Source organism: Salmo salar, chromosome 03, assembly GCF_965601325.2.
Source record: "Salmo salar chromosome 03, fSalSal1, whole genome shotgun sequence".
Lineage (NCBI taxonomy): Eukaryota > Metazoa > Chordata > Actinopteri > Salmoniformes > Salmonidae > Salmo > Salmo salar.
Window position 1 is genome coordinate 83,555,634 of NC_138293.1, and position 19,939 is coordinate 83,575,572.

The 19,939-nt window shown below is 42.2% G+C and overlaps 2 protein-coding genes across 3 annotated transcripts; both read left to right on the forward strand.

Annotated features, from left to right (window-relative positions):
- Nucleotides 1-552: 552 nt before the first annotated feature.
- On the forward strand, nucleotides 553-14,416 carry LOC106606605 (jupiter microtubule associated homolog 1). Of its 2 annotated transcripts, none has more exons than XM_014202931.3 (5): nucleotides 553-774; nucleotides 3,123-3,262; nucleotides 6,618-6,745; nucleotides 6,964-6,991; nucleotides 13,879-14,416. In XM_014202931.3, the coding sequence occupies exons 1-5, from the start codon at nucleotides 719-721 to the stop codon at nucleotides 14,022-14,024; spliced, it is 498 nt and encodes a 165-aa protein (XP_014058406.1). In that variant the 5' UTR covers nucleotides 553-718; the 3' UTR covers nucleotides 14,025-14,416. The 2 variants fall into 2 exon arrangements, with proteins under 2 accessions (XP_014058406.1, XP_014058407.1); XM_014202932.3 differs by having other exon boundaries at nucleotides 13,882-14,416.
- A 294-nt stretch (nucleotides 14,417-14,710) lies between these two features.
- On the forward strand, nucleotides 14,711-17,446 carry LOC106606604 (uncharacterized). Its single transcript, XM_014202929.3, has 6 exons — nucleotides 14,711-14,799; nucleotides 15,355-15,433; nucleotides 15,599-15,970; nucleotides 16,301-16,456; nucleotides 16,866-16,904; nucleotides 17,057-17,446. Exons 2-6 carry the CDS (start codon nucleotides 15,370-15,372, stop codon nucleotides 17,113-17,115), a joined length of 690 nt encoding a protein of 229 aa, XP_014058404.1. The 5' UTR covers nucleotides 14,711-14,799; nucleotides 15,355-15,369; the 3' UTR covers nucleotides 17,116-17,446.
- Nucleotides 17,447-19,939: the final 2,493 nt, after the last annotated feature.

Consider the following 19,939-nt stretch of genomic DNA (forward strand, 5'->3'; position numbering starts at 1 on the left):
TGTGTACAACAGCTCATGCTCACCAATCCTCTTTTTCAGTATGAAAACATAATTATGGAGATTTTATCAGTGAAAAACCACCACAGTGATTGAACTGTAAGCTTGATGATCTCCACTGACTGTTTAAAATACCACGTAGCAATGTTGGCACTGTCAGTGTAAAGATTCACTCAAAACGGGGAAAGAGGATGTTAAGGACAGTGGGACTATTGTATGAAGACAAGCCAAACAAATATAGTAACTATTTTGAGTAACATTGTGTCCATACTCATCACCATTGGATAACATCTTGATACTGTACTGACAGCATTTTGATCTAAATCAAGATCTAATATGAGATACAGAATGGGAATGAAACTGGTAGTAAATAGCACTTAATATGATTTAAGGTTACTTTTTGAGACAATTGCTTCGCACAGGGGGGAATGTTGCCTTTCAAAGAAAAACGATTGACGTCGACTGGTGGTATGTGCCACCAACCAGAAAGAGGGTCGGTAAGGGTCCGTCCAACCAGAGCGAGTGGAACTGAAGTGGGCTGTGACTTATGGGCTGGGATAACTTGTCGCTGCGCTCTTCCTTCTGGTCTCTCATGCGCTCAGTCGGGTGGAGGCAGTATTTCAGTTTCTGTGTGTGTCCTGCGGATGATTTAGAAAATCATATTTTTGTAGTTTATCGAGTTACATATCGAAATACGAAAGTAGTAAATTAGACAGTCGAAATGACGACGACAAAAACCTTTCAAGGGATGGATCCCGGTGCGAAAAGCAGTTCCAGGTAAAAATGAAATCTGAAAAATCTTCATGGACAAACAAAAGAAAATGGGATCCACTTACCAGCCAGTATTGGAAGCTAACCGTCCAGTTGCTGGGCGGTAGATTTTTCCTGATTTAGCTAAATTGTATTAATGGCACAATTTGTCTTTCTAATGAGCTAAGATGATGGTGTGACGAGGGCGTTTGGGCTAGTAGCGGCATCGGCTACCTGGTTACTGCTGCTAGCGATTCTAGCTACCACACCAGAGAGGCCCGCGGCGTTAGTGGAAGTTGGGATTTAGCTTTGAAAATGAGCTGTTTAGTGTAAAGGACTCGGCATCGGGACATTTAAACAGAATGGACAATTTGAGGACAACTTAGCTATGTAATTAGCTATCTATAGTAGTTGTCTGTCTGGACTGCAACATGTTTGGTTAACTTGTCTACTTAGCTTGCTAGTGACTGGTATGGATTGCTAACTCACACTCTGGCTAGCATCAAGTTCAGCTGTCGCGTAACACTTATTTGCAGAAACAAGCACTTACTCTTCGTCTGCAAGTTCCAAACCCCATAGTCTTTGGGCCTCTGGTGACCCAAAACTGGGTACCTTGTTGATTAGGTAGCTAGATTTGCCTACATGCCAAATGTAGCTCCTTTTATGGATGTTTATAAGAATACGGCTGACCCAAACTATTTATTAGGAGTTAATTAAAGCCTTATAAAATGTATTGTCTACGTTTTGAGGACTTATTTGAGACCAAGGGTCTGCACGCAATTGACTTTGTTTCACTGCCAGAAAAAAGTTATGCACTGCGTGCATTCATGATATAGTATGGGCACTCCTGCCTTAGCTGCGGCTGGATGGCATGGGGAAGAAAAATAGTAAATGTTTTATCAACCGTTTCGGGCAGGCCGGACAATAGGCTCTTTCGTTGTTAACCCAAAACGTGAGCTGTAACACCGTTTTGGGCTGGATAGTTTTGCTACAGGTAGTCCAACGGTGAAATCATAACCATACTATAACCATACTTTCAGGCATTTGTATTACAGCTAGCTACGTTGTCGACTAATTGGTGGCTAATGCGGGTTTTACTTGGGGAGGCTTAACTAACCCTGCAAATCTTTGCTCGGTTCACCTTTGCTTTAGCCATCTTGGTTCGGCCCTACTGCTGACCAGTCTAGAAATGCAGGCTTTCCCGACAGCAGCAATCCAACTTTGGCAGCCTTTGGTAATAGCATTTAAGGTCATCAAAGGCTTTCAATATATGTGACAGCATCAGTCTCTTTATCTTTTCAATCAATCTACTGTTGAACAACTGTCGAGTTGTCCCACTTTTCTAACCACAGTGCCTCTTGTTTCACAGGAAATATTTGCCGTTTCATTGTTGGGTGGGGTCTCTAATAGCCTTTTCTCTTTGCAGCCTGGTGGAAAGCATGAGCTCATCTTAGCTATCACACAACGGTTAACAAGTCTGCTTTGGACATTACATGAACTAATCGTGGCATACAGCACCAGCAATACCCAAATCCAGTTCTTTCATCTCGCCACTGTCTTCTGTGTTTTTTTTGTTTTGTTTTTTACCTCATGGTGGGAGGGAAGTTGATTTTTGTATCCCGTCTGCCTTTGGACAGCTGCCTAGTGTCAGCTGGTGCATTCAGCAGTCTGGAGCTGAATAGAGGGGAGGAGGGGTCGGGAAATGGCTCCGCAAACGCATCAATTCCTCCACCCGACTGTCCTTAGTCAAGGGGAAAAAAGGCTTTCCTTCTCATTCTTGTGACCCTTCTGTTCGCTAGGAGGAAAGAATGTCGGTTTGGAAGTGGGCTTTGTGGGCTGTGGTTATCCTCACTTGCCTTTTTACTGTTCAGATCACATATTAAGTATCTGATGTTTTCTTTTACCTTGACATTGTTCCGTGTGCTTAAGCGCAGGCCATGATCTAGCCTGGATTTCTCCAATCAAATGTTGGAACGGCTATGCTGTCTGGAATGATAGCCATCCCATGTGGAACTGCTGCGGAATTTCTGCCGAGCTCAAATCAGCGGCTGGCTGGCCTGGCAGATTGCAGGCGCTTGGAGTCAGCTGTAGCCAGGAGAGATTGGGAGTATCCCTCGGTCTGACAGCTGGGGCTTAGGGAGTGGACCCTACTGGGAAGGGAGAGAAAGAGAGAGGGGACTGGAGCAATGAGGTGTCTGTGCAGCCTCAGAGCAATATGTTTGTATTTGTCATGTAATGATTTCAGTAGTGATCACTAGTGTGACATGGTCTTTGTGTATTTAGCATGTCCTGGGAGAGGGGGTGTCAGTTCAATAGTGTGTGTGTGTGGCAGTCAGTCAAATGACAGACCTGACCCTCCCTTTGTTGTCCTGCAGGGTGCTGCGGCCGCCGGGCGGGGCCTCCAACATATCGTTTGGCACAGACGAAGCCCCTCCTGTACGCAAGAACAAAATGGGCTCCAACATTTTCCTAGAGCCTGATGATCCCCACGCCCATCGGAGGAGCAACCCACCCGGTACTTCCTAGCTACTCACATTGGTTTAAAACTAGTGTACGCACACATCCAAACGTCCACTGGGCAGGGTACAAAAATGTGGCATGGCAAAAGAATACCCACACACATTGAGTGCTCGAACAATGGGGCCCAAAATGGTAATCAAGCTGACAGACCCTTTGGGGTTAAACTATGTGGGCGCTCATTCAATCAGTGTCCAGACTCCAGTCAATCACATTGGATAATGTGCATAGTGTACTGTTTTTCCACCTGACCTACATAGACTGACTTGTAGTACAGCAGGGCCTTGATGGGGGAGCCACCTCTGTCTGTCAGGCTGGATCTGGCTGACCCTCCCTGGCTCTAGTAGTGTACACCTACACATGTAGAAGAAGGGTGTGGTGGGAACTGATCTCACATGGCACAGGATCACATGTTTTCACAATCGCATCACCCCTTTATGTATTAATCCATTTACTGGTGTAGTGGCGTATCCGTGCCCACGCATGAAGTGTGGAGAATGTGGTGTGCATGTGTGTGTTCACTGTAACCTCTGACCTCCGGAGCAGACAGCTGCATGCAGTGTTCACACTCTGCCTTCCTGCTATTCCACATTGTCTCAGGCTAGGTTCAAGTTCAGTTCAGACAAACGAACGGTGTCATGGTATGCACATTGAAATGGATACACCTGGATTATTTGGTTAGGTTGGCTTCGGTGCCGTCTCGTCTGGAAGTTGAGTACTTGGTCTAGGCTAGCCTATATTTAATAAAAATTGCCTTAGTCTTGATATATTTCCATGAATACACCTGGATTTTCTGGCTGTGTTTAGGTCTGGATATTCTTGGATTCCATGCACCGTTTTCTGTTAGTAGGCTTTAGGATGATGTTTACTTAGGCTGCTGTTTACCTAATGACATCACAATTTGGAAATGTAGCCAAAGAGATTTGTCTCTTGGCTCCGTGAATGTAGAAGATGGCCAACAATGTATCGTTGTTTGTTTGGTCTTCAACTTCAAGGATAGTCACGGGAGGTCACTAACCTTAAGGTTAGAAGGCATGACCATGCATGAATATATATATATATATATTAAAGGAGTAGTTCACTATTTTACAACTTTGTTAGATGGTTCCTCACTCTGAAAGTAGTCTGGGCCAAGTCAAAAACATTAATCTGTGGTTCAGTTTTCTTTGAACAACCACTACAAACTTCAGCTAACCTTAGCCACGACAAAATGTCCACATCACCTGAAATCAATTCAAATCAACTCCATATTTTGTTTGTTACCTAAAGGTGATTTGGCCATAAAAATAAATTAATAATACAATTAAAAAAAACATGCTCACATGCCCCCATCACTTCCATTGATTGTGTCTGTTTAAAGAACTGAACCATGGATTAGTTTCTCCTGGCCCATAGACTACTTTCAGAGTGAGGAAGCATCTAATGTCAAGTTGTAAAATGGTGAACTAGTCCTTACCATATATGTTCATACCTACTCTACACAACCATAATGACACATTTTGTTGTGAAGTTCCACATTTACATTTTAGTCATTTAGCAGACGCTCTTATCCAGAGCGACTTACAGTAGTGAATGCATACATTTCATTTTTTTTCCTTCTGCGTACTGGTCCCCCGTGGGAATTGAACCCACAACCCTGGCGTTGCAAACACCATGCTCTACCAACTGAGCCACACGGGACCACACTTCCACCCACATGGTGTAGTAGAATATATACTGCAATATAGCATTGTAGTATTTAAATTCAGCCGTTGGCCTCTGCTTACATTGCTTTTGCCATAGACTTTTCTGGTGATGCCCTGTTAAACTCACCATGGCCTTGAGATGATCCTTAGTGGGTTTTATTCAAGGGCCCACTCCCAGCCACACAAAGGCCACTCTGCAGTCAGAGCAGTACCGTAGGCCATCATTGTAAATAAGAATTTGTTCTTAACTGAGTTGCCTAGTTAAATAAAAGTACTGAGCTTCATAACAAACCACTGGACCAGTGTGACTATCTTTTAGCCTCAGAAATTGAACTGTGGCACACATATTGGAATTACACTCCATAAAAAATAATCCGGGTGGTTTCAGTTTAACATTGATACAGACCTACACCTTGATCTTGTAGTACCATCTGAATGTTTAATTTAAGTGTAATGGCACTATAGTCAATTAAAGCATCACTTATTGGCCATGTCCACGGTTTATGTCCCATTGCTAATGCTAAAGCACTAAAGCAGTCATTCAGCAGGGCCTGATAAACAGATGCAGAGCCATAATAAAGGAAACCTTGTTGAGTCACTGTGCCATTACTTCACAATGCTCACTCCTCTCACTTCGTTAACAAGCAGTGATATATTGACCAAGAATCATCCCTTTGTCTGGCTTTGTTCCTTCTAGTCATAGATGGCAGGTAGACCAATCTGTTGACTTCCCATTGGTTCTGCTGTACAGTTGTTGCTCAGTGGGAGTTTGTATGGGACTGTAGTCTATCTTAAATGTTGGCCAAAATGCCCTTTCGCTGAGTGGGGTATGTGGGTTAGCCTACAAGTTTTGGATCAGCATTTGTCTGGATTAGCCTACATCCACTGGCTGCTTTGCTGCTTGGTCTGTTGCTATCTGTCTGAGACTGATAGGTAGGCCATCGGATTTGTTTGCATTATTGGTTTTCCGGCATTTTCTCATGTCATCTTGGCAAATAGTTCCTAGCAGCTTTATGCTCAGTAAAAACACTGCCATACTGCATGTTAGTCACTCAGTTCCACTAAAACAGGAATGCACCACAAATCAAGATGTTAAAGCAAATGGTTTACAGCCTTCCACACCAGTCTTAAATCAATTTAGACCCATTCAATGAAATTGTAAAATCCGCCCCGGCCAGTGAATATGTTCGTTTTGATCAATGAAATGTGAAGTGGAAACAAACCATAAAGAAACTGTCATGTTTGTATTAGCACTTCTAGCATTGACACTGCATTAACTACGGGGCGGCAGCGTAGCCTAGTGGTTAGAGCGTTGGACTAGTAACCGAAAGGTTGCAAGTTCAAATCCCGAGCTGACAAGGTACAAATCTGTCATTCTGCCCCTGAACAAGGCTGTTCCTAGGCTGTCATTGAAAATAAGAATTTGTTCTTAATTGTAAAATAAAACTAACACTCTCCTGTAGGCTATTACTCCAACCATTGTGTTACTCAAGGTCCTGGCCAGCAGCTAATTAGTAGAATCAGGTGTGCTGGAAAACCTACAGGAGGTAGCTCTCCAGGAGGAGGTCTGCTTTACAGAACTCTAGTAGTGAGGTCATCTCCTCTGACTCATTTGTGATGTGAAGTCTGAGTCATCACTTATTAACTGGGTGTTGTTTCTCTCCGTAGGCGGGACGGCCAAGGGTACTCTGTGCGGAGAACCGTCTGCTCCCCTTAGACGGTGCCAGCAGCCGCTCCTCTTCCCCAAAAACAATGAGACAGACGAGGTCATCACCTCCATCAATGTTCCTTTAGGGGTAAGGGTGAGGGCTCATTGACATATGTCAGCCATTGTTTTATTCATAGATGTAATGTGTGTTTTCCACTGGTAAGACGCTTGCCTTGGTTTCTACAAGTCTGCTGTCATGGATGGTTTTCAGTGATTCTCAGTCCTGTGTTTTTGAACTGACTTAATGTAGTAAAATGACTCAGCCAAAATAAAGTAAAATGCTGACTGTTATTCTCCATCTGGCAGGTTGAGGAGTGCCAGCAGGCAAACAATGGTAAGTATCTCTGGTTCCATTATGAGTGTCAGTATTTTAAATATATGGTATTTATGTACAGTACCAGTCAAAAGTTTGGACACCTACTCATTCAAGGGATTTTCTTTGTTTTTACTGTTTTCTACATTGTAGAATAATAGTGAGCACATCGAAACTGTGAAATAACACATGGAATCATGTAGTAACCAAAATGTGTTAAACAACTCAAAATATATTTCATATTTGAGATTCTTCAAAGTAGCCACCCTTTGCCTTGACAGCTTTGCATACTCCTGGCATTCTCTCAACCAGCTTCATGAGGTAGTCACCTGAAATGCATTTCAATTAACAGGTGTGCCTTTTTAAAAGTTAATTTGTGGAATTGCTTTCCTTAATGCGTTGTCTTGTGACAAGGTAGGGGTGGTATACGGAAGACGACCCTATTTGGTAAAAGACCAAGTCCATATTATGGCAAGAAAAGCTCAAATAAACAAAGAGAAACGACAGTCCATTACTTTGACTGACCTTTGTCATAATCTGGAAAATTAAGAGCTTTTAAAGTTTCTTCAAATGCAGTCGCAAAAACCTTAAAGTGTTATGATGAAACTGGCTCTCGTGAGGACTGCCACAGGAAAAGAAGACCCAGAGTTACCTCTGCTGCAGAGGATAGGTTCATTGGAGTTACCAGCCTCAGAAATTACAGCCCAAATAAATGCTTTACAGAGTTCAAGTAACAGACATCTCAACATAAACTGTTAAGAGGAGACTGCGTCAATCAGGCCTTCATGGTCAAATTGCTGCATAGAAACCACTACTAAAGGACACCAATAAGAAGAATAGACTTGCTTGGGCCAAGAAACAGGAGCAATGGACATTAGACCAGTGGAAATCTGTCCTTTTGGTCTGATAAATTGAGATTTTTGGTTCCAACCACCGTGCCTTTGTGAGACGCAGAGTAGGTGAGCGGATTATCTCCACGTGTGGTTCCCAGCATGAAGCGTGGTGGTGCTTTGCTGCTGACAGTTTGATTTATTTAAAAGGCACACTTAATCAGCATGGCTACCACAGCATTCAGCAGCAATACACCATCCCATCTGGTTTGCCCTTAGTGGGACTAATTTATTTTTCAATAGGACAATGACCCACCACACCTCCAGGATGTGTAAGGGCTATTTGACCAAGAAGGAGAGTGGAGTGCTGCATCAGATGACCTGGCCTCCACAATCACTTGACCTCAACCCAATTGAGATGGTTTGGGATGAGTTGGACCACGGAGTGAAGGAAAAGCAGCTTACAAGTCCTCAGCATATGTGGGAACTCCTTCAAGACTGTTGGGAAAAGCATACTGGGTCAAGCTGGTTGAGAGAATGCCAAGTGTGCAAAGCTGTCATCAAGGCAAAGGGTTGCTACTTTGAAGAATCGAATAACCTCAGCAGAAGAAGAAACGTCCTCACTGTCAACTGCGTTTATTTTCAGCCAACTGTAAATATTTGTATCAATATAAGATTCAACCACTGAGACATAAACTGAACAAGTTCCACAGACGTGACTAACAGAAATGGAATGTGTCCCTGAATAAAGGGGTCGTCAAAATCAAAAGTAAGTCAGTATCTGGTGTGTCCACCAGCTGCATTAAGTACTGCAGTGCATCTCCTCATGGACTGCACCAGATCTGTTAGTTCTTGCTGTAAGATGCCACCCCACTCTTCCACCAAGGCACCTCCCCCTCTGATCCAACACGTCCCAGACGTGCTCAATGGAATTGAGATCCGGGCTCTTCGCTGGCCATGGCAGAACACTGACATTCCGGTCTTACAGGCAATAAAGCACAGAACGAGCTGTATGGCTGGCGGCCTTGTCATGCTGGAGGGTCATGTCAGGATGAGCCTGCAGGATGGGTACCACATGAGGGAGGAGGATACCTTACCTGTAACGCACATCGTTGAGATTGCCTGCAATGACGACAAGCTCAGTCCGAGGATGCTGTGACACACCGCCCCAGACCATCACGGACCCTCCACCTCCAAATCGATCCCGCTCCAGAGTACAGGCCTCGGTGTAATGCTCATTCCTTAGACGATAACTGCAAATCTGACCATCACCCCTGGTGAGACAACCGCAGCTCGTCAGTGAAGAGCACTTTTTGCCAGTCGTGTCTGGTCCAGCGACGGTGGGTTTGTGCCCATAGGCGACGTTGTTGCCGGTGATGTCTGGTGAGGACCTGCCTTACAACAGGCCTCCAAGCCCTCAGTCCAGCCTCTCTCAGCCTATTGTGGACAGTCTGTGCACTGATGGAGGGATTGTGCATTCCTGGTGTAACTCGGGCAGTTGTTATTGCCATCCTGTACCTGTCCCGCAGGTGTGATGTTCGGATGTACCGATCCTGTGCAGGTGTTACACGTGGTCTGCCACTGCGAGGACGATCAGCTGTCCGTCCTGTCTCCCTGTAGCGCTGTCTTAGGCATCTCACAGTACGGACATTGCAATTTATTGTCCTGGCCACATCTGCAGTCCTCATGTCTCCATGCAGCATGCCTAAGGCACGTTCACGCAGATGAGCAGGGACCCTGGGCATCTTTCTTTTGGTGTTTTTCAGAGTCAGAAAAGCCTCTTTAGTGGCCTGTGACCTTAATTGCTTACCTTCTGTAAGCTGTTAGTGTCTTAACGACCGTTCCACAGGTGCGTGTTCATGAATTGTTTATGGTTCATTGAACAAGCATGGGAAAGTTTTGTAACCCTTTACATTGAAGATCTGTGAAGTTATTTGGATTTTTACAAATTATTTTTTAAGACAGGTTCTTGAAAAATGGCTTTGTTACTACATGATTTCATATGCCATTTAATAGTTTTGATGTCTTCACTATTCTACAATGTAGAAAATAGTAAAAATAAAGAAACCCTTGAATGAGTGTGTCCAAACCTTTGACTGGTACTGTAGGTAATATAAAATAATTTAGTTTCCAATGATGAATCCCATTGAAATCTTTTGACGAGACACCACTTAAAATAAGACCCTAACAGACTGGAAGGAAAGATTCCACATTCCTCGTTCTCTCAGAGCTGTCTGTAAACAGCAGTGCATGACTCCCATTAGTTACGAATGGCCACAATGAATGGCATCATGGTCGACTGTGGCAGCTCCGATAATTCCGCCCTTCCAGCCTTTTTTAAACGTGGTCATGTCTCTCCCTTTGTTTTCAACAATGACATTTGTCATACTTGGGAAGTTTGTCCTGACCTTGTTGATCTGACCAGGAGAAACTCTGGCGTCCTAGTTATACAACACATGACTCATAGAAGGCTTTTATTAAGGCTTTTTATTTGTAGGGCACACCTTGTAGTCACAACTCAATCAGATTCTCTTTGATCCAGCCCTCTCATAATGTCTGTGGTCAGTCATCTGCTCTGTAATGATATAATGCTGTTCCTATGAGGAGCTAGGCTATTTATTAACTTCCAGGTGCTGCAAACATTAGTGATAGTGTGTTCTTTGGATAATAGAGGGTTAAGGCATCACACATAATCTCGGGGCATTTAAAAATCAATACTGCATGCGTTCCACTGTTATGGTCGTGTGTAAGCACTGGAGACGGGGGCTTGAAATGGTACTGGACTGGCAGTGGACCCTGGGAGGATCTTGTCTGGTCCCTACAAGTGTTTGACTGACACTGATGTTGTACAATTTTCAGGTGTAAAATGTAATCCATGCAGTGTTCTGAAGGAAAAACACAGCTTTATGTTCCTTGATACCAAACTAGGCTTAGAAACACTGGCTTAACACACTTTGCTTACGTGCTGCTGTAAGCCCATACCTACACCATACTGTAATGGCTCTCAGGAAATTTGACTTTGAGATTCTACATCACTAATGGGCAATTGACAGCCTGTCTCTCCAGCAGTGTGATTTCAGTACAGATGAGATTTGCATCATGGAGGATTGTTGAGTACAATTGATTGTAGAGGTCGACCGATTAATCGGAATGGCCGATTTCAAGTTTTCATAACAATCGGTATTTTTGGCCGCCGATTAAATAATTAAAAAAATATATATATTTTTGACCTTTTTTATTTAACTAGGCAAGTTGGTTAAGAACACATTCTTATTTTCAATGACGGCCTAGGAACGGTAGGTTAACTGCCTTGTTCAGGGGCAGAACAACAGATTTCTACCATGTCAGCTTGGGGATGCAACCTTATGGTTAACTAGTCCAACGCTCTAACCACCTGCTTTACATTGCACTCCACGAGGAGCCTGCCTGTTACGCGAATGCAGTAAGAAGCCAAGGTAAGTTGCTAGCTAGCATTAAACTTATCTTATAAAAAAAACAATCAATCATAATCACTAGTTAACTACACATGGTTGATATTACTAGTTTATCTAGCGTGTCCTGCGTTGCATATAATCGATGCGGTGCGCATTCGTGAAAAAGGACTGTCGTTGCTCCGATGTGTACCTAACCATAAACATCAATGTCTTTCTTAAAATCAATACACAAGTATATATTTTTTAAACCTGCATATTAAGTTAATATTACCTGCTAACATGAATTTCTTTTAACTAGGGAAAATGTGTCACTTCTCTTGCAAACAGAGTCAGGGTATATGCAGCAGTTTGGGCCGCCTGGCTCGTTGCGAACTGTGAAGACTATTTCTTCCTAACAAAGACAGCCGACTTCGCCAAACGGGGGATGATTTAACAAAAGCGCATTTGCGGAAAAAAAACACAATCGTTGCACGACTGTACCTAACCATAAACATCAATGCCTTTTCTTAAAATCAATACACAGAAGTATATATTTTTAAACCTGCATATTTAGCTAAAAGAATTCCAGGTTAGCAGGCAATATTAACCAGGTGAAATTGTCACTTCTCTTGCGTTCCTTGCATGCATAATCAGGGTATATGCAACAGTTTGGGCCGCCTGGCTCGTTGCGAACTAATTTGCCAGAATTTTACTTATTTATGACATAACATTGGAGGTTGTGCAATGTAACAGGAACATTTAGACTTATGGATTCCACCCGTTAGATAAAATATGGAACGGTTCCGTATTTCATTGAAAGAATAAACGTGATAGTTTCCGGATTCGACCATATTAATGACCTAAGGCTTGTGTTTCTGTGTTATTATGTTATAATTAAGTCTATGATTTGATAGAGCAGTCTGACTGAGCGGTGGTAGGCTCGAGCCCAGGTAAGAGCGAGGAGAGGGACGGAAGCCAATTGTTACACTGGCAATACTCAAGTGCCTATAAGAACATCCAATAGTCAAAGGTGTATATGAAATACAAATGGTATGGAGAGAAATAGTCCTATAATAACTACAACCTAAAACTTCTTACCTGGGAATATTGAAGATTCATGTTAAAAGGAACCACCAGCTTTCATATGTTCCCATGTTCTGAGCAAGGAACTTAAACGTTAGCTTTCTTACATGGCACATAATGCACTTTTACTTTCTTCTCCAACACGTTGTTTTGCATTATTTAAACCAAATTGAACATGTTTCATTATTTATTTGAGGCTAAATTGATTTTATTGATGTATTATATTAAGTTAAAATAAGTGTTCATTCAGTATTGTTGTAATTGTCATTAGTAGGCTTTTTTGGGGGTCCTCCAATCGGTCGACCTCTAATTGATTGCATCTGCTTTGATTTGAGTTATACTAGCACATTTATGCACACAAATTTTACTGAAAGGAAAACATTTTTCTGAATTTATCCCCTACTATTGGTAATCTGTTGATCTATCTGGTTGGCCTTGCTACAACCAAAGTGCTTTTGTCAGATAAATCAGTTATTCTGTAAATTCAAGGTTTGGATGAGATTTACACTGAACATAAATATAAACGCAACATGTCAAGTGTGCGTTTCATGAGCTGAAATTAAAAATCCCAGAAGTGTTCCTTATGCAGAAAAAGCTTATTTCTCTCATTGTGCACAAATTTGTTTACATCCCTATTGTGAGCATTTCTCCTTTTGACGAGAACCCATCCACCTGACAGGTGTGGCATATCAAGAAGTTGATTTAAACAGCATGCTCATTACACAGGTGCGCCTTGTGCTGGGGACAATAAAAGGTCACTCTAAAATGTCTAGTTTTGTCACAATGCCAGATGTCTCAAGTTTAGGCAGCTTGTAATTGGCATGCTGACTGCAGGAATCTCCACTAGAGTTGTAGCCAGATAATTTAATGCTCATTACTCTACCATAAGCCGCCTCCAATGTCGTTTTAGGGAACTTGGCAGTATGTCCAACCGCTGAGCATGTGTCTTGTGGGCAAGTGGTTTGCTGATGTCAAAGTTGTGAACAATGTGTCTATTTGTGGCGGCGAGGTTATGTTATAGGCAGATGAGCTAAGGACAACGAAGACAATTGCATTTTACTGGTGGTAATTTGAATGCTTAAATGGCAAGATTCCAAGGTCCATTTCTTTTAAGGTATCTGTGACCAACAGATGCATATCTGTATTCCCAGTCGTGAGATCCATAGATTAGGGCCTAAATAATAGACTTCAATTGACTGATTTTTGGGTCATATGAAATGTAACTCAGTATATCCTTTACAATTTGTTTCATGCACCATTTTATATTTTTGTTCAGTATATAAGTGTTTGTAGTGAGTAAGTGCTGTGCCTCTCTCTCCGTTCTAGCATGGCTAGATCATAGGCTGTGTTTACACAGGCAGCCCAATACTGATTTTATTCTTAATTTTTTTAATAATTTTTTTACCACAAATTTGATTTTTGAGCAATCAGATCAGCTCTCTTGCCAATAATTGGGCCAAAGATCAGTTTGGCTGGTTGTGTAAACGCAGCCTGAGTCGTATCATATGGATCAGATCTCTGATCAGTGGGCCAGGTGGTGATGACCCTGATAGTGTCGTCTCCTTTGTGTTGTGTGGTAAAGTAGACTGCTCCGATGAACCTGAAGAGAAGGAGCAGAAGGAGGAGGCACCACAGCCCTCTGCCCCCTCGGGAGCTGCCGCCAACGCAGCCGCCCCCTCCGGCCGAAGAAACCCCCCAGGGGGCATGTCCAGCCTCATCCTGGGTTGAGGTCTGGTGTCGTTGGAACGTTTTTATTTTTGAAAGAATTTCCCCCTTCCCCACCTCAGTCCCACTGTTCTTCCCCACTGTCTTATACAATCCACCACGTCCCCTCTGAACCATGGAATTTGCCCCCCTTCCTGCCAACCCCCTCATGTTTTTACACTTTTTTTTTCTATTAAAAGAGAACCGTTGACAGAAGCACTTTATGTATCTTTTTTCCCCTCTCCCCTCATTTCAGTCCATCCTGTAGTGTGCCTATATTGCGCCTGCTGGAAAAGGCATGATGTTTTAGCTTGTCTCATTCTCCCCCTGTTGTAAATGGTAAAGAAAAGTATTCAAAAAAAGATTTGATGCGTGAATTTCTAAATACAATAAAGATTGATATGAATTTGTTTTCATTTTGCTCCTGATTTTATTTTTATTGGCGAAAATATGTATTTTGTGTGGATCTCACTAATGTTTAGTTATGCATGGCATACCACACGGGTAATATACTCTAAGCCAACTAAAGGTGAAACATCTGAATAAGGATTTGGTCAGCCTGTTTTTTTTTTTAACAGATAAATCCCATTTTATATGTTAAGACACTTCCGAAGCGCTTTCAAAATGTCCACATGGTGGTGCTGATACAGTCTGGAACACATTGGGCGTGGGAATGAGTTGACCCCTCCTTCCCACTGTGGGGAGTAGTCAAAGGAGGGTGAACCACAAAGTGAAAGTATTTTCTTAGCTTGTGAGATTTGCCACGAGGACTGGATTATAGGTAGATTGGAATCAAATTGTAAGTATTCTTTTGTTGATTAATGCAGCTGTAACTTTTGGTTGTGACTTTGAACAGTCTAGAAAAATGCATGACACACCCGCAAATGTTTGTAGAGGTGTTGACTAACAGTAAAATCACACTATATCCTCCTGTCAATTGAATGGGTAAACCTATTCAATTGTTTGTTTTTACTCTAGTTTCACTTTTATTATCTATTTCTCTAATTTCATTCTCTGCATTGTTGACTAGTGCCCGTAAGTAAGCATTTAACTCTTAGTCGACAAGTATTATTTGACAAATAAAATTTGATTTTTGCCAAAACGTTGGTTATTAGGTGTACCCTTTAAATTGTTGGGAGCATATATAGTGTGAGACTATTTTTTTACATTGACCTTGCTCGCTTAGTAAGCAAAAATAGCATGTTGAGTCAATGTTTATTAGTCAATGCATATTGTTCAGGCTATCCACAGTCGCTCTCAGATTTAATTTTGCTCAACCACTGATTGTTGTCAGGTGTGAACCCTTTCCTGTGGAGAGACCACTGTTTCTCAGAACCCCTGTTTTTCTACTTAGGAGAAAGGCCCTAACATGGCATTGGTCTTCAGCTTGTCCACTCTGTTTGTCCTCATCACAGGGACGGAGACATCCAAAAGTAAGCCATTCTGCAGGCACAATTTGTAATACTTCTACCAACACCACAACTTCCAAAATGCTCACACCGAATGGTCTAGGACTTTTGTTTTATCCAAACTACACTTGTCAGATGTAACATTTTCTGTACTACAGTCCTGTTTAAATGTATCTATTGCTTAAACAGGTCTAAATCAGCGCCCAGAGTTGAAGCAGGTAATCCAGGTGGAATCTGGGAAGGATACAGTCCTAGACTGCTCTGTGAAGTTCAGTGAGGAATCCCCTGGTAATGTAAACATAGAGCAGGTCGTGTTGTGGAGGCTGGACCAGAATGGTGATCACAAAGGTGAACCTGTGTTCAAATACAATCAACAATCCTCCAATCCCAGGATGCCGCTGAGCCCAAAATATCAGCTTTCCATGCCACCTGCCAATGAGAGAGACAAAGTTGTGTCCCTATCGGTCAAAGAAACCCAGCCTGAAGACGAGGGTCCGTATCACTGTATGGTGAACACTGACAGTGGAAACACAGATTGTAACTTCATGCTGAATGTCACAGGTGAGTTTAAAGCTTTTGGAGTCCAACGTTTATAGGTAGGGCCCTGAGTATTTCCCAGTCAGGAAAAACTAAGGGCTTTACACAGTTTGGAATTCAAAGTGCTTTCCTCACACCCTAACACTGACCATTTGGTATTCTCCTTTTTGCATCATGATTTCCACTGTGCAGAGGATCCATCAAGAATTCTTGCTTTTCTGACATTATCCTCTATTAGTATCCAATATAAATTAACTTACCCTACAAACATGACTTAATTGATTGCATCCCTGATCGCATACCTGAATGTGACATGATTTTCATTTATAATGATTTTGATTTTGTGTGTTACAGTACCAGACCAGCACCAGGTTCCTGAGAATGCTGCGAATCAAGAGGAAATTCCAAAGAACAGTTACATGAGTGTGGCTGCTGTATTTGTGGTAGTAGGCTCTCTTGCCATTGGACTGCTGCTTCTCAAGCTGTTTCAAGCCAGAAGACTCAGACAACGTGAGCACCCAGGGTCATGTCCATTAGGGCACACTGTTGCAAAACACTTCAAGACGTTATTCAGATTGTTCCTCCCCATTTCAGACTGCTTCTTTCCATTTCCTGCCTAGTGAACACGACCCTGCTTTTGACAATCTCTGCCGAGAGGAATGCAGAGGTCTGGGAAGATTAGTAGAGTACTTTCTGTTCTGGCTAAATGCCAGGATGTTGCTATATAAGTGGAATGGAGAACTAACTCCTCAGACAAGATGACTTATTTCAGTTTAGTTTTAGTTTCTCTATTGCTCTCCTTCTCCCCAGATGGGATTTCAGGATTTGTTATTCTATTGTCCTTGTAACAAATCACAAACCATGGTAGAGCACACAGTATCAACACCTGTAAAAGGTTGCTTCTGGTTTCTCTTTCCAGATGAACCAGTGACACAGGAAGACTCTGTTGTGCCAGAAGGTATGTTTGAGTATATTATTTTTGTCTACCTAATGGAAGAGGGGTTCCTGTCAAAACAATCAAATGCAGTTTATAAAATGCTATGTATAAAATGTGTATTTTAAAATAGTGTATAACAGTGTTTGTATTCCTATTGTCCCCTATGGAACCAGAGCCTGAGGATACAGCAGTCCCAGCAGAGCACGACTCCAGGACAGGACTGTTTCCGTAGCGACGGATGTATTATCAGGAGTGTTATGGGCTCTCTTCCCTGATGGTGTCTTGTCTGCTCTGTCTCTCACGTCACATCGCTAACTGAATGTTGTTAACCGCACCAGACTATTCTTTCATGATTGTTTCATATTGTAACTAAAACATGAAATGAGTCTATCGGACTGTGGAAGGACAGACATACTTAGTGGACATTGATTTGAGAGTGAAGACACTAGTGTGAAATTGATCTTGAAAGAACACACATTTTGTGCATCACAGTTTCAGTAAGTAATTTATTCATAAGCCAATATTGTGTTTTAGTGGATTTGAGAGTTGCTTTATTTGACAAATGCCTCTGTGTTTTCCTGTGTTATGATTCTGGCACTGTAGTTATGATAAGTATTCAACGCCTGTAGATTTCTTCACATTATGTTACAAAGAGGATATCAAATTGATTTAATTGTCATTTTGAAGATGGGATTTTGTCCTGTGTTTTGGTGGTGAGGAGTGCAGGCAGGGCTGGACAGAGCTGGCTGGGGTTTTGTTCTGTGTTTTGGTGGTGAGGAGTGCAGGCAGGGCTGGACAGAGCTGGCTGGGGTTTTGTTCTGTGTTTTGGTGGTGAGGAGTGCAGGCAGGGCTGGACAGAGCTGGCTGGGGTTTTGTCCTGTGTTTTGGTGGTGAGGAGTGCAGGCAGGGCTGGACAGAGCTGGCTGGGGTTTTGTCCTGTGTTTTGGTGGTGAGGAGTGCAGGCAGGGCTGGACAGAGCTGGCTGGGGTTTTGTTCTGTGTGTTGGTATCTTTACATAAAATACCCTGTCAAAGTGAAAATTCTAATATTGTTTTGAAAGATGAATGAAAAATTAAACACTAAAATACCATTATGTATTCTTGGGTAAGTCTCATAAGAGCTTCGCACATCTGTTTTGTGCAATATTTGTCCATATTTTCACATTTCTTCAATCTCTGAAGGTGTTGGGTATCTTGGCTAGACAGCAATTTAACTCGTGCCATAGCTTTAAGCAGATATAAGTACAGAACTGTAACTTGGCCACTCAGGAACATTCACTGTTTTCTAGGTAAGCAACTCCAGTTTATATTTGGCCTTGTGTTTTAGGTTATTGTCTGACTGAACGGTGAATTCCTCTACCGGTGGATTTTACCTGTGCTTTGCTCTATCCTGTTTCTTTTTATACCGACAAGCTCCCCAGTATGTGCTGATGTCAAGCATACACATACCATGAACCAGCCACCTCTATGCTTGAAAATAAGGAGTCAGTGATATGTTGTTTGCCTCAAAGGTAATTGCACCTAGGTCTGAAAGTGTATTTGATCTTTTTTTTTTGTTGCAGTGTTACTTTAGCACCTTGTGCAAACACAATGCAACAATATTTGTATTCATCTTTTGACTGTCAATGAGGTTATTAATGTGGAGTCACTCCAATGTTGTCGAGCCATCCTCAGTTTTCTTCCGTCACAGTCATTGAACTCTGTAGCTGTTTTAATAAAAACACGAATGGCCTCATGGTATTTGTATTTAATAAGGATCCCCATTAGTTCCTGCCAAGGCAGCAGCTCCTCTTCCTGGGTTCCAGGAACATTAAGGCAGTTCTATACAATTTAAAATAATACATTTCATAACACTTTTCACAACACATTAAGTGTGTTCCCTCAGGCCACTACTCTTATCACATATCTACAACACAAAATCCATGTGTGTGCCTGTATCGTCACAGTCCCTGCTTTTCCATAATGTGGATTTTTAGTTGTTTTTGAAATCTGATTCTACTGCTTGCAGCAGTTACCTGATGTGGAATAGAGTTTCATGTAGCCATGGTTCTATGTAGTACTGTGCCTCCCATAGTCTGTTCTGGATTGTAAAGAGACATTTGGTGGCATGTCTTGTGGGGTATGCATGGGTGTCAGAGCTGTGCCAGTAGTTTAAACGTACACCTTGGTGCATTTCAACACTTCTTACAAAAACAAGTAGTGAAGTCAATCTCTCCTCCACTTTGCGCCACGAGAGATTTACATGCATATTCATGTTAACTCTAATGTACATTTAAGGGCTAGTCGTGCTGCCCTGTTCTGAGCCAATTGTCATTTTCCAAGGTCCGTCTTTGTGGCACCTGAGCACACGACTGAACAGTAGTCCAGGTGCGACAAAACCTGGGCCTGTAGAACCTGCCTTGTTGATAGTGTTAACAAGGCAGAGCTTTATTATGGACAGACTTCTCCCCATTTTAGCTACTGTTGTATCAACATGTTTTGACCATGACAGTTTACAATCCAGGGTTATTCCAAGCAGTTTAGTCACCTCAACTTGCTCAATTTCCACCTTTAGTTGAGGGTTAGGGTTTAGTGAATGATTTGTCCTAAATACAATGCTTTTAGTTTTTGAAATATTTAGGACTAACTTATTCCTTGCCACCCGTTCTGAAACTAACTGCAGCTCTTTCTTGTGTTGAAGTGATTTCACTCGCTGTAGTAACTGACGCGTATAGTGTTGAGTCATCTGCATACATAGACACACTGGCTTTGAAAAAAATGGATTGAAAAAAGTAAGGGGTCTAGACAACTGCCCTCTGGAATCCCTGATTCTACCTGGATTATGTTGGAGAGGCTTCCATTAAATAACACCATCTGTGTTGTGTTGTCAGGTAACTCTTTACCCACAATATAACGGGGTGTAAAGCCATAACACATACGTTTTTCGATCATGTCAAAAGCCGCACTGAAGTCTAACAAAACAGCTCCCACATCTTTTTATCAATTTCTGTCAGCTAATCATCAGTCATTTGTGTAAGTGCTGTGTTCGTTGAATGTCCTTTCCTATATGCATGCTGA

Excerpts from the sequence above, each read along its gene's own strand:
- LOC106606605 (XM_014202931.3), top strand. The coding sequence starts at position 719 with ATGACGACGACAAAAACCTTTCAAGGGATGGATCCCGGTGCGAAAAGC. Across the intron at positions 775-3,122 it reads GGTGCGAAAAGCAGTTCCAG|GGTGCTGCGGCCGCCGGGCG; the intron begins GTAAAAATGAAA and ends GTTGTCCTGCAG. Across the intron at positions 3,263-6,617 it reads TCGGAGGAGCAACCCACCCG|GCGGGACGGCCAAGGGTACT; the intron begins GTACTTCCTAGC and ends TTCTCTCCGTAG.
- LOC106606604 (XM_014202929.3), top strand. The coding sequence starts at position 15,370 with ATGGCATTGGTCTTCAGCTTGTCCACTCTGTTTGTCCTCATCACAGGG. Across the intron at positions 15,434-15,598 it reads AGGGACGGAGACATCCAAAA|GTCTAAATCAGCGCCCAGAG; the intron begins GTAAGCCATTCT and ends TTGCTTAAACAG. Across the intron at positions 16,905-17,056 it reads AGACTCTGTTGTGCCAGAAG|AGCCTGAGGATACAGCAGTC; the intron begins GTATGTTTGAGT and ends CTATGGAACCAG.